The sequence below is a fragment of the Papaver somniferum genome, chromosome 5 (genome assembly GCF_003573695.1).
Source record: "Papaver somniferum cultivar HN1 chromosome 5, ASM357369v1, whole genome shotgun sequence".
NCBI classification, from domain to species: domain Eukaryota; kingdom Viridiplantae; phylum Streptophyta; class Magnoliopsida; order Ranunculales; family Papaveraceae; genus Papaver; species Papaver somniferum.
In genome coordinates this window covers 34,414,325-34,427,951 of record NC_039362.1, presented here as the reverse complement: position 1 = coordinate 34,427,951, position 13,627 = coordinate 34,414,325, and the positions used below count along the sequence as shown (strand labels likewise).

The 13,627-nt window shown below is 35.2% G+C and overlaps 1 protein-coding gene across 1 annotated transcript; it reads left to right on the top strand.

Moving 5' to 3' along the window:
* The first annotated feature begins 9,472 nt into the window (after window positions 1-9,472).
* On the top strand, window positions 9,473-13,242 carry LOC113281358 (protein NEOXANTHIN-DEFICIENT 1-like). The gene is made up of 11 exons (XM_026530076.1): window positions 9,473-9,551; window positions 9,987-10,055; window positions 10,170-10,253; window positions 10,334-10,397; window positions 10,909-10,955; window positions 11,083-11,137; window positions 11,370-11,408; window positions 12,043-12,208; window positions 12,439-12,505; window positions 12,597-12,653; window positions 12,756-13,242. The coding sequence occupies exons 2-11, from the start codon at window positions 9,991-9,993 to the stop codon at window positions 13,015-13,017; spliced, it is 906 nt and encodes a 301-aa protein (XP_026385861.1). The 5' UTR covers window positions 9,473-9,551; window positions 9,987-9,990; the 3' UTR covers window positions 13,018-13,242.
* The last annotated feature ends 385 nt before the right edge of the window (window positions 13,243-13,627 follow it).

The following is a 13,627-nucleotide window of genomic DNA, read 5'->3' as shown; positions in this document are numbered from 1 at the left end:
ATAAACACAAAATCGGTTTTCATAATTCCTGGAAATGCTCAATCCAATTAATGACCGAAATCTCAGTAGAAAATCTCCAACTAGTAAATGCACATTACTAATTTTTATTTTCTAAAGATATGCATTTTAATTGCTGGAAATTAAAAGCATGTAAAACTAAAAACCTTAATTAAAAGACTCTCAATTTATTTCGATCTGGGATTCTCCTTTAGTTATGAAGGAATATCTTTGAACAATAAATAATAAGAGTTACTGCACATGTTCAAAGTATGTCAACATCTTTACTTTGTAAATCCTTTTTCATATTTACAATCTTGGAATCGATTTGCCACACTTCCAAACAAGTTTATAATTGGTTCATCTGACTTCCAAGAACTATGTGATTGATTATCGTATCAAATCACAAATCATGGGTTTCACGGTTCTACCAAAACAAGTTTCGGTTCTACCTCCATGTGGGTACTATAATTAGTCACTCTAGTTACAAAAACTTGGTTGATTAGGTACTAGGATCGGTTCCCAAATATATATTGTATCTAACTTGTATTTGTTGCACATGTTCATAGGATCTGTTCCCAATAGCCAAAAACGTGTTGCACATGTTCATAGGATCGTTCCCAATAACTAAAAACTTGTTGCACCTCTTACAAGGATCGATTCCCCATTTGTAATCGGTTGCACTTCTTACTAGGATCGGTCCCCCAATGTCTAAAGTTGGTCATACCAATTACAACAAATCGATCATACCATCTCAGGTGATTACTTAAGATCGGTTTCACTAATAAAAGTCATGCCAATACAAAAGTCAGGCCTTGTGAATCGTTTTACCAAGAACATAAGCAAGTCATGAGCGGTTATACTAAACACACATATTGGTAATCCAAAAATTTGCAATGAATAACAATACCAATAAGCCTAGTGATTTCCCTTTCGATTCATAAAACAAGTTTATGAATTGTACTTCCTTTAAACTAATGTAAAACATTGTTTCCTAGCAAGAAATCTTCACCCATACCCATACATAATCACAATAGCATTCATACAATTATGTCGATGTCTTATATACGAAGTGAAAAGGCGAGGGTACCCAAATATACCTCAAGCTAAAACTTTTCCACCTATAAGTCTTTTCTCCGAAAGTGATTTTCTATGGACTGAGTCGAGACAATACAACTAATCGGTTCACACTTTGTGTGATCGTCTATGGATACGAGATCGAGACAATACAACAACGAAGTATGTTTACTTGATAAGAGGTTCGGACTTAACCAGACACAATAGGATTACTATCAAGTAAATAGGAATTAACGTTTGTGTAATTTACTTTAAATTATAATAACAAACAATTATAATTGCGGAAAATAAAGTAAATGACACAACAAGATTTTGTTAACGAGGAAACCGCAAATGCATAAAAAACCTCGGGACCTTGTCCGGAATTGAATACTCTCAGGATTACGCCGCTATACAAAATCAAACGAACTTCGTATAGTTGAGACCAAGCAACTAAACCTATAGTTCACCTAGTTCCGTCTGTATTCCCACGCCTCCAACTTATGAATAAGTCACGTACTTGGAACAATTCCTTTGGTTCGTATTCCAAACAGTAAAGGAACAACAAATCTGTTTGGTAGCAACTCTTTTCAACCAAGTGATGTGAGTTCGACAAAGGCTCTTCTGTTTATCTCAATAAACTCCTTCGTCAGGTTGTTAGATCTATCTTATTATCAACTACCGAAGTAATTTTTAAGATTTTGCAATCAATACTTTTAATCACCAATAATTGTGTTGATGCCGATATACACAACTAATTAATCTAATCTACCACAAGGATAAACCGATTATAGTTGGATCCTCTATACCGAAACAAGTATTGTGCACACCAAAGATTATGAACCCCAAATCAGAAATCTTCAATATCTTCTTTCTCTTCAAATATTCTTAGATATTCAATAAACACCTGCACACAACAACTTGAATCTCTTGTGATCAATCAGCATAAAACGGAGTCTGTTAACAATGGATTATCACAAGATGTCTTTAGATCCACAAACAGTCTAAAGATCCCTGTCGAAACTTCGATCTAGTTTGAGTGAATCTTATATCAGAAGAGAAGATTCTCAAGCATAAACAAACTAGGCGCAATCAAAGTTCAACCACAGTTAGCCAATCAAATCAATCGAAACACAAGATAAACCGCAATTATATAGTTTTCCACCAACGGTACTAATAGAGCTTCTCAATCCCAAAGAAGACTTTAAACTGAGCGGTCGTAAGAGATTTCACCTAATTAGGTTACTCTCCTCTCCGAATAGGCGGCTTCACTAGTAACAACACAACCGGGGAAGTTTGGTGTCACGAAGGATTAGTTTGCTAGAAATACAAACTTCAAGTATTTATAGAAAAGGAAGTTTGGACACCAAGGAATTTCCAAAACCGAAAATATTCTCAAGATATGCAATATATTCCAAATTCGGTTTCCATAATTCCTGGAAATGCTCTATCCAAAAATATGACCGAAAATCTCTTTGGAAAATCTCCAACTAGTAAATGCACATTACAAATTCTCATTTTCCTAAAATAAAATTAAAAACCTTAAATAAAAGATTCTTAACTTATTTATGTTTCGATCCTGGGATTTTCTTCCTTTAGCTATTAAGGAATAACTTTGAACAATCAAAGATTAGCGTTACTGCACATGTTCAAAGTATGTCGACATCCTTACTTTGTAAGTCATCTTTCATACTTACAACCTTGAAACCGATTTTCCACACTTCCAAACAAGTTTAGAATTGGTTCATCTGACTTTCAAGAAATATGTGATTGATCAAGAACACTCAATCACAAATCATGGGTTTCACGGTTCTACCAAAACAAGTTTCGGTTTTACCTCCATGTGAGTACCGTGCATAGTCATACTAGCTTTCCAAAAATTCGGTTGACTAGGTACTAGGTTCGGTTCCCCACATATATATGGTATCTAACTTGAATGTGTTGCACATGTCCATAGGATATCTTCCCCTTTGCCTAAAAACGTGTTGCACATGTACATAGGATCGGTTCCCCTTTCTGCTAAAACATGTTGCACCTCATACAAGGATCGATTCCCTTTTGTGATAGTTTGCACCTCTTACTAGGATCGGTTCCCCTTTACCCAGAGTCGGTCTTACCAATAACACAAAATCGATCATCCCATCTCAGGTGATTACTTAAGATCGGTTTCACTAATAAAAGTCATACCAATACAAAAGTCAGGCCTTTGTGAATAGTTTTACCAAGAACACAAACAAATCATGAGCGGTTATACTAATCATACATATTGGTTGTTCACAAGATATGCAATGAATATCAATACCAATAATGATTGGCGATTTCCTTTTCGATTCACAAAACAAGTTCATGAATTTACTTCCTTAAAACACACGTAAAACATTGTTTCCTAGGATGAAATCCTCACCTCATACCCATATATAATCACAATAGAATTTAAACGATTATCTCGATGTCTTATCTACAAAGTTTAATGGTTAAGCAATAAACCTCATATTGTATCCTTAATAATATGTCTAACTAGAGTGTTCATGCTTCGCAGTTTTGTTTTCAATATGCACGACTTGAAAGATACGTTAGGGAATGAAACAGTTCAAGTCAAATATCACTAACCTCAAGTGGAAGGATGATGTTGTCGTTGTAGCTTCTTACTTCTTCACTTATTCAAGTCTTCGCAATACTTGTAATGTCTCATATCCTAATACTTTCAAGCTAACCTATACGAAGTTGACTCTAGTACATAATAAAGCGACTCTTTAAATGAATTTTGATTCACTAAAATATGACAACCAAACTTTACATACCAACGCTTGGTGGGTTCAACCGAGCTATGCTCTAATACGAAGTTCAAAAGATAAGCGTTATACTTCATATTGTATTCCTTAATATTATATCTAACTAGAGTATAATTATTCACAGCTTCACAGTTATTTTTTCAATATGCATGACTTCAAAGCTACATTAGGGAATGAAACAGTTCAAGTCAAATATTACTAACCTCAAGTGGAAGGATGATGTCGTCGTTGTAGATCCTTATTTATTCACATTCTTCAAGTCTTCACGTAATACTTGTAATGTCTCATATTCTAATACTTTCAAGCTAATCTATACGAAGTTGACTCTAGTAAATAATCAAGCGACTCTTTAAACGAGTTTTGGTTCACTAAAATATGACAACCAAACTTGACATACCAACGCTTGGTGGGTTCAACCGAGCTATGCTCTACCCTTTATCAATTTTAGTGACAAAACTCTTACATCATATGGATAAACAACTTACAAGAATTCATTACACATACGCTTGATTCCCAAATTCAAAAGCACAAACCTGTATACATTCAATTCATAAATGCCGTTGCTGACATCATAATAACAAAGATAATACTCCCCCTAAAGGTAAGATAGGTAGATTTTCAATCCACACATCTTTGTTATTCCATTATCATATGATATGTTACCCCCTTTAGTCTATGCTTTACTCTTTTCGTTAGATATAACGTTTAAGCACCATTGTCCTTTCCTTAGTGATACCAAATCAATACAAATCAATATCAATATCATTTGTTTACTCCATGTATTTCTCCCCCTTTTTGCAACACCTATAAGAGTTAAGCACGAGGGTTCCACATACCATTTTTGATAACCAAAATCAAAACCGGAACTACGAAGTAATTTTATTTTGATATGTTACCAAGGAAACAATTGCCCGAAGCAATTTTCCCTAATAGTTTAGCAAACCAAAAATCGACTAAGCACCTTAGTTCCTTTGCTAAACCAATTGCACAAATACAATCGCTTGTTCAATAAGACCAAAATAAAGATCAAAATTAACTTTATTTTTCTCATCAGGATCTAGTTATTCTCATCAACAACTTAGACCTTTCACTTTTAAACAAGACAAGTACTAGGTTAGTTAACTAGAATTTCTTGTTAAGGCATTCGATTAGACTTGAATAACCGAAACCTCCACTTTGATAAGTCTAACGAAGATCAAAATTAAATTAGTTTATCCGGAATCGAATTGGACTAAACAATTTATCCCGAAAACCTTTTCTTTTGTTAAGCCATAAAAAATTCATGCAAACCAAATAAATCAAATTGCATAATTATTTAACTCAACCGGAAGCAATTGAAACAACATAGGCATTAAAGTACCGCAATTGCACCGAAATTTCGTAAGCCTAAACAATTGATACCAAACAAAAGATAACAATAGTTTTTTTTAACCGGAAACAATTGAATCACACACACATCCATACACAAATAATGGAATAAACATCAATTGTACCGAAATTTTGTTAAGAAAAAGCAATAAATATATGCAATAAAATCAGGCTTTTCTTAAACAGGAAAACGATTAACTAACAAATTCGTTACCTCTGATTTCGCATCCTCTTCACCCCCGAAAGATATGTCATTAAGCGCAAGTTCACATTAGAACTCTCCCCCGTTGTGTTGTCATCCTCTCGCAAAACAAAAGAACAACAACAAAGAGCAACCTTTACCAGAGAAAGGTTGAAAACCGGTTTTATCTATTGCAATGCAAAAGTTGAAACCCTGAAACACATATGCTTTTATGCTAAACCAAAAACGATTCAACATATTGTGAATTTTTCACATATTGTTTCAATTGGAACCCCTCATGATCCTTTGATAAAGCCTGCCAACATGGGCTAGAATTCAATCCCGCTAAATCAAAAAGTCACCCAAACCATAAGGGTTCACAACATACGAGATCGAATATTAAGGTTATGAAAACCGAAATCAAATATCCCATAAACATACATAGCAATAATATAAAGCATTCAAGCACAGGCTATGTAATCAAATACTATCACAAGAAAAATTATAAAATAATAATTTTATTCATAAATAATAGTTTTAATCAAAATAGACCTTATACAATTATTGAAAGAAATCAAAAACTGATGTCTATTTTTCTGGGATTAAGTATTGCAACATATAATTTAATCCTTAGAAGTGCTCTCATTATTCACCGAGGATTCCTTAGTGATCTGATATTTTAGTCTTCTCTTTTCTTTCAGATGATTGAGTCTCTTTTTCAAGAGATTTACTTCCACGATCAACTTTAAGAATTTTGACTCAAGCAGCTTTTCATTCAAAACTACAGTTTTCATAAGTTCACGAGCAACTTCAAAATCTCCCATTAACATAAGCATAAGTTCAAAAGAAATATGATTCTTTTTATGTTCTTTTGAGAAATAGCATTTGAGCTCAACTTGAAAGGTTTCAAGTTTTCGAAGTTGAGATTCAACATCAATAGTATTTTCACCCATCTTTGACCATAGATAATATAGAGGGAAGAATCGGTCCTATAGATGGTTTATATAACGAATCAAACTTGGTTTCCAAGATTGAGATACCTAATCAAGGTATATTATTTGTGAAAATATACACTTTCGGAAACAACATAAGATTTTTTCCGAACCAGTATGATTGAGATGATCTGAAAAGATTTTTCCAAAATTTTCTCAAGGACTTTCCAAAGATCGAAAGTATTTTTCTAGAAATAGAAAAGGTATTCCAAGCATAGATATTTGTGAGTATAATATTATACTTTCTACATGTTCTCGTGCTCCTTTTGAGAACTTCCTTTTTATTTGAAGTGAGCACATCTAGGGAAATTCCAAATGCCAACATTAGTTGTTGAAGTGAGCTTGTGATAGCTCAGAATTTGTGGAACATGATCCGTCATGATATTTTCGGATATCTTTCCTTTTGGAACTCTTCCAAGAATAAACTTCTTTTACTGTGCCGGAGCTGGAATGATCTGATTTAACAGAATGATCAGTTCGATGAACATGATCATAAGCGTGACTTGAAGTTTTTTTAGTTGTGAAATAACCAGAACTCTTATATCGACCCAGGAATTCATTGGAATAAGATAACATCATTTGTTGAGATTGTTTCCTGGATTCTATTTTAGAAAGTTGATCAACAACAAAACAACATGATCTGAAATCATTTGTTTTTGTGTACTTGGGTTGATCTTTCTCTCTGTTTAGGAGATAATCATTGTCAGATTATCTTGACAGGATACTAGTCAAAGGATTACCCCTTAAATCACATCTATTTTGATTCTTGTAGGTGGTTAGGCTATTCGAATCATGATGTTGTATATTAGTTAAGAGATTCTGGAGATTAGAATCACATATCCTTGTTTTAACTAATATACAGTGTTTGGCTTGAACAAATTCAAGTTCTTTAGATTCAGCATCTTCATGAATCAAAGATTCTCTGACGATCTTCTCGAAAAATGGATAATATATATTATCCTTTAGATTATATTTTTCAGCAAGCTTTCTAAAATATTTAATCTCATTACTGTCATCTGAATCTGACTTGTTTGTCACAATTTGTTTTCGTATTAACTCATCATGGTTAATATTTCCTGAGTTGTGTTCCACTAGAGATCTAACAGTGTTGATCTGTTTATCAGGTCTCGAAAACAAACATCCTTTCTGAAGTATATCATCTTCTTGCTCTACGTTAACCGAATCACTCGTTAGATCCATTTTCTTATAGGTTGGATCGAACCAAACATAAACTGCTAGATCTTTTCGTGTTTGCCTGCTCTGATACCAATTGAACAGACGAGGGTACCCAAATATACCTCAATCTAAAACTTTTCCACATATAAGTCCTTTCTCAGAAAGTGATTGTCTATGGACTGAGTCGAGACAATACAACTAATCGGTTCACACTTCGTGTGATCGTCTATAGATACGAGATCGATACAATACAACAACAAGATAACTTGTGTGATTGACTATGGATACAACATTGAGACTATACAACAACGAAGTATGTTTACTTGATAAAAGGTTCGGACTTAACCAAACACAATATGATTGCTATCAAATAAATAGGAATTAACGTTTGTGTATTTTACTTCTAATTATAATAAAACAATTATAATTATGGAAATAGAAAAGTAAAAGACACAACAAGATTTTGTTAACGAGTAAACCGCAAATGCAGAAAAACCCCCGGGACCTTGTCCAGAATTGAATACTCTCAGGATTAAGCCGCTACAAAAAATCTAAACCAACTTCGTATAGTTGAGACCAAGCAACTAAACATATAGTTCACCTAGTTCCGTCTGTATCCCTACGCCTCCAACTTGTAATAAGTCACGCACTTAGAACAATTCATTTGGTTCGTATTCCAAACAGTAAAGGAACAACAAATCTGTTCGGTAACAACTCTTTTCAACCAAGTGATGTGAGTTTGACAAAAAGCTCTTCCGTTTATCCCAATAAACTCCTTTGTTAGGTCCTTAGATCTATCTAATAACAATTACCAAAGTAATTGTCAAGATTTTGCAATCAATACTTTGAATCACAAAGAATTGTATTGATGCCGATCCACACAACTAACCAATCAAATCTATCACAAAGATAAACCGATTATAGTTGGATCCTTTTCCAGCCGAAACAAGTATTGTGCACACCAAAGATTATGAACCCAAATATCTTCTTTGTCTTCAAATCTTCTTTGATCTTCAATAAACACCTGCACACAATAAATTTGAACCTCTTGGGTATCCTCCAATTGTTCCATGCCCTTTTTTGTTTTATTTTGGAGGCTCGCTTTAAGGATAAAACAAATTTGGTTTCACATGTTTTATCTCCTTCATCAGCATGAGGTTTTTCTTTTTTGATACCCTAGACTACTTCCGAACTCCTTGAATTGGAGTGGATTCTGGAAATTACGAAGTTTGAATCCCTACCTCCGCAGTAGGAAGGAGCATGAGAACCATCAGACCAGTTGGTTGTCATCGACATGAGACTTTCATTTGGCTTCTCCTTCCTCCGATTTTATTCATATGCATGATTTTGAGCACATTAATCTGTTAGAAAGCTGTCCTATATTAGCGACTATTGCTAACACAGGAACAATCAACAGGGAAGTTCTATTTTTATAATTCTCTTCTCGCTTGGAATACGCTATCTAACTTACAGGAAAGAGAAAAAAAAACAAAGAAAGAAGAGGTTGTGCCCCATTGTAGTCTGAGGTGATACCTAGTAATAATAATGATAAAAGAAAACCTGATGGCTTAAAATAGATGTATGTGAATATCCAAGGGTGAATAAAGCAGAAGTCTTACCAAGTCTTGCTGGTTCCATTGGTGAACAACCTTAGAGAGCCGTACATCACTGTTGTAGCGAAACACATAATCATTTCTCTCTTTCTAGAGTGATAAGCAAATATTTTGGCGCGACTTTCTAATTTGGAAGGTAGTGAAAAGGGAAACCGACGGCTGTGATCAAATGATTGGCTAATAATAAAGAAGATTCAGTTTGATGGCGCCAAATCATTGGGAAATGAAAAATAAGTTATCCGTTAAGGTGGGTCCCGCACAGTGAGGCTTAGATCTGTTTTCTCAAACAATCAGTGACTTCAGTTTCTCAGCTGCACTCATTTTTAGAGTGAGGATTTTGGAAGCTGGGGATTTGCTTTTGAAAGCTTCAAATCCAGTAAGTTATCTTTCAATTCCTACTTTGGAATCTTTATTTTGCAATAAGCATTATAAATTGTTTTTTTCCCCTTTCAGATTCCAACTGAAGTTAGGGTTTTTCTGGGTACCGAATTGATGATTCAATTTGTCTGTTAAAACTTTATGGATTCGCATCATTCACTAAAGATTGCGTCTTTTTTTTTTTTGTTTTTGAATTGATATGGAAATGGTGAGCTTTTTGTCTCATGGACATTGAGAGCTTAACGAACAACGGTTTCTAATCATTCTGGCTTATCCACTACTTATAGGCAATTGGATTTGAGTTGGATGGACAATCTTAACACGGATTTGATTTTTTTCTTTTTGTCGGTACATCCATGAGTGTCCCATCCAGGATTCTTTACTGACATCTCCTTATTCTTTTGGATTGCAATTTTTTCGTCGCTAATCTCAGACACATGGAAGTTTCTGATACAAAGACATGCAAAGGATATGCTAAGCCTCCATGGTTGTTCAAAGGAAGGCAAGTGCTCTTTCATTCTCTTTTCTAGTTTAAGTTTTCATTTACTTTTGCTGTCGGGTTTCGTGGTTATGGGTTTGTAACTTTCAGCATAAATGCTTTTATTTTGTGTTTCAGTGCCCTGTACCAGCTTCATCTTGTGAAAGCACAAACTGCCCGCACTTTCATCCCTAAGGAGTTTAGATTGGTTGAAGCTTTTGGGTACTCAGCAATTGTCCATTTTATAAAACTTTGTCATTTATCATAGTCAATACTAATTAGGTGAGCTTTGGATCTTGCAGATATACTCTAGGTGGATTCTTCCTTGCTCACTATGATGACAGCCCTGCTGGAATATTTGATGAGGTTGGCATGTTGTCTGCACATTGACTGTGATATGGAAGTTATTTTCTACTAGAGTCAAATGTGTTTCTTCATTTTTATTTTAATACATGTCTGATTTTAATGTTTACCTTCTATCTTTATTTGAGGATTTTCTGTTTGTGAATCTCAGTATTTTCTCGCATTCTAGTACTATTCAGTACTTCCAAGCAATGTATGAAGTAGACCCTTATAACGGTCACAAAAATAGGGAAATGGAAACAACAACGTCCGTTGTCGATGGTTCTTGTCTGTTATTCACAGTTCTTGAGAATGGTAACAGGAGACTGTTCCCGTTATAACCCCCATAGATCGTTCTGGTTTTATAATGTGGCGCAGCGGGCTGGTTTGCAATTGATTATAACGGCTGTTCTTGATTAACTTCCAGGTTTCCAGATCAGCTGATATATAAGCAATCTACAGATACAGAAAATGAAAACAAATTTGTTTTTCCTTTTTCGTGTTTTATAACTAACAATTAAATTTTCACTGACAGCTTGTTGTGATTGCTGGAATTGTTTGGAACCCCCCGACTTCTTGCGCGTAAGTTTGTTTCCTAATGCACATGTATTGTTGAGCTAATGCCATTTGAAGTGTTCTTAAACCATATACATAATGATATTTATCAGTGATACACAAATGAACACAGTTCAATTATTTATGGTAACAGATGGGCTGCGAGGGTACTTGTGAGCAGCCACGAGGCATGCAATCATGGACGAAAGGTTCGGGATCTGCTGTGACTCTTTTAGCAGATCTTCTGTCATTCTTTCCAGAAAAATTACTTTACATTCAACTTTTTCCTCGTTTTGTATGTTATCATGATTATGTTTTCCCTGTCTCATGTTTTATGAAGTTGAGTTCATGGTCTGATTTCAAAGAATATTTGCTGGAAGTTGCAATGATACCAATTCCTAAAAACTGGAATTCTACTCATGTCAACCTTCTTTGTAACAGGAGGTAGGCCTCCCGAGTCAAGTTGCTGGATTCTCAAAGGTAAATTATGTGCTTAGAGCAAATCCTATGGGGAGTAGGACCCTACTTCAGATGAAGTAGTGTCCCAAAAAAGAGCACACTTGCTCCCACTATGGGACTAGAAAAGCACCCTTTCACCCACAAAGTCGTTCGCTTTTACTTCCCACAGTAGAGAAGTCACTCGTTCAGCGCTTTCCTAATCCGTTTTGAAAGGGATAGGGTGTTTTATCCTATCCATGCCCTTGCTCTTAAGTTTTTTATACATAGTTGATTAAATGTGTATAGCTTTTGCATGACAGTAGTATGCGTTATGGAAGTATTAAGTAGTAACAGAGTTCGTGCTGAGTGCATTTATCGTAGGATTGGAACCATCAGGGCCACATTAGCAGCTACATTCTGCATCATTATATGACTGATAAATTAAGCCTTTGAATATGTAAGAACACAGAGTCTGATTGAGACGATACACTTATTACTAAGGTCCTGGTTTTAGATTGTGTCTTCTGGTGCCAACCAGTTACCAGTCACTTCTTTCCTAATGAAAGAACCATGGGAAAAATGGGAATAGTGTCCTCAAGCAATGAACCAAAGTTCAACTTTTTAAGCATGTATTAGAATGTGCCATGAAATGTAAGTTAATTTTCATTCTTGGCAGAGCACTATGGGACACTCGGAGAAGCCACGAAATAAAGGCAGTGATTTCCTTAACCGGATTGGTATTGATACAGCTTTCAGCAGTCCAAAGGATCATATGGATATCCATGTAACTGAAATTGAGGGGTCGGCTACAACTGATTTCTGTAATATTAACCTTGCAACTTGTGAGTAGGATGATTCCCACTTTAAATCGATTTTGCCAACCAGTCCCCATTCTTCGTTTCAAGAGCGTCTATGCTATTGAATTGAGTAACAATATTATTATTAGTTAACTGCAAAGCAATGTTGATATTTTTAGAACATGATTTACATTCTTTCCCTCCAACTTCTGCATCTTTTTGCTTGTAGCATTACTGACCTTATATTTTTCTGGATATGAGTTTAATGTTGGCAGTGCCAGATTCAAACTCAATTGACAAGTGGATGGGACCTGCCATCAAAATGTCGCTCCCGAGCTTTAGGTATTATTCTGCAGCAATATAACTTTTTGGTTTCATAACTTCCCAACTTTGAGAAGAACTGAGAAGTCGTTGATGATGCAATTTAACGCAGTGGGCACACAGAATATAACCCTCAGATTCTCAAGTATTCGTGCCAGATTGACTGCAGGTTCATCTTTCTTTTCGTCTTACAATTATGAATCTTCAGATTCCAGAGATTAAATTGTTGTTCTTTATCTGGAACCTCTGATCAATGTCATCTTCATTGTAGGGTTCGAGCAGTAGAGCCAGCGAAAGTTTCAAAAGCAACTCAATTTGCATTGCAGGCTGTTGAAAAAGCATCTAGTCTGCAGAGTTCCAGTACATCTGTGGAATCTAACATCTACTCAAAAGAACAAAGCAGCGCACGTGACCGAAGCATTTCTGTGTTATTGTCAAAACCATTATTGGCTTTAGAATTTAATTTTCTGAAAATGCAGGTTGAAGCTCCCACTGTAGTTGGTAACAACTCAACCAATGCTGGAGATTCTTAAATTACCCTCCATGTCTAGTCATGAATTTCTCACCTAGCTAGCAAATTCCCCAACGGTAAATTAGGTTCCTAAACGATGTATTCTTACTCAGGGCCGTTGTTGAGGAAGCAAAAAACTTGGTAGTTTGAACCGCGGATCAATTTTTTGTTTATTGAAAGAGCCTAAGCTTAGAATTTCAGTGTTGTTTTTGTATCTGTAGATGGTTATGATATATTTCAGCATTTTTCCTCTTTGAAGTGTTGCAATTGCATGCTCAAAACAAGTGAATCCATATGTTCCAAATGTTGTCCCGGTGAACTCATATATTCCTGACCAGATTTCACTTGAATCTTGTCAGTATGGTCATAATTCTTAAGACATGTATTCCCAACCTAAAGGGAAGCATTGTCATCTCTTATGTGGCCCAAGCCCAAAGAAGGCAAGTGCTAACCTATACACAGTCTATATAGCTAGAGGCTCAAAAGAAATTTCTCCGTAGAAGTGTTTTATTAAGAACGATTGTTTTATTTATTAGGCCACCTGCCCTATAGTTATAAGGGGTGTCTTAAAAGGTAGAGATGATTAGTTTACCCTTTAACCTAATTAAAATTACTATAGGATCAGAATCTCG

Excerpts from the sequence above, each read along its gene's own strand:
- LOC113281358 (XM_026530076.1), top strand. The coding sequence starts at position 9,991 with ATGGAAGTTTCTGATACAAAGACATGCAAAGGATATGCTAAGCCTCCA. Across the intron at positions 11,138-11,369 it reads CATGCAATCATGGACGAAAG|GAGGTAGGCCTCCCGAGTCA; the intron begins GTTCGGGATCTG and ends TCTTTGTAACAG. Across the intron at positions 12,209-12,438 it reads TAATATTAACCTTGCAACTT|TGCCAGATTCAAACTCAATT; the intron begins GTGAGTAGGATG and ends TAATGTTGGCAG.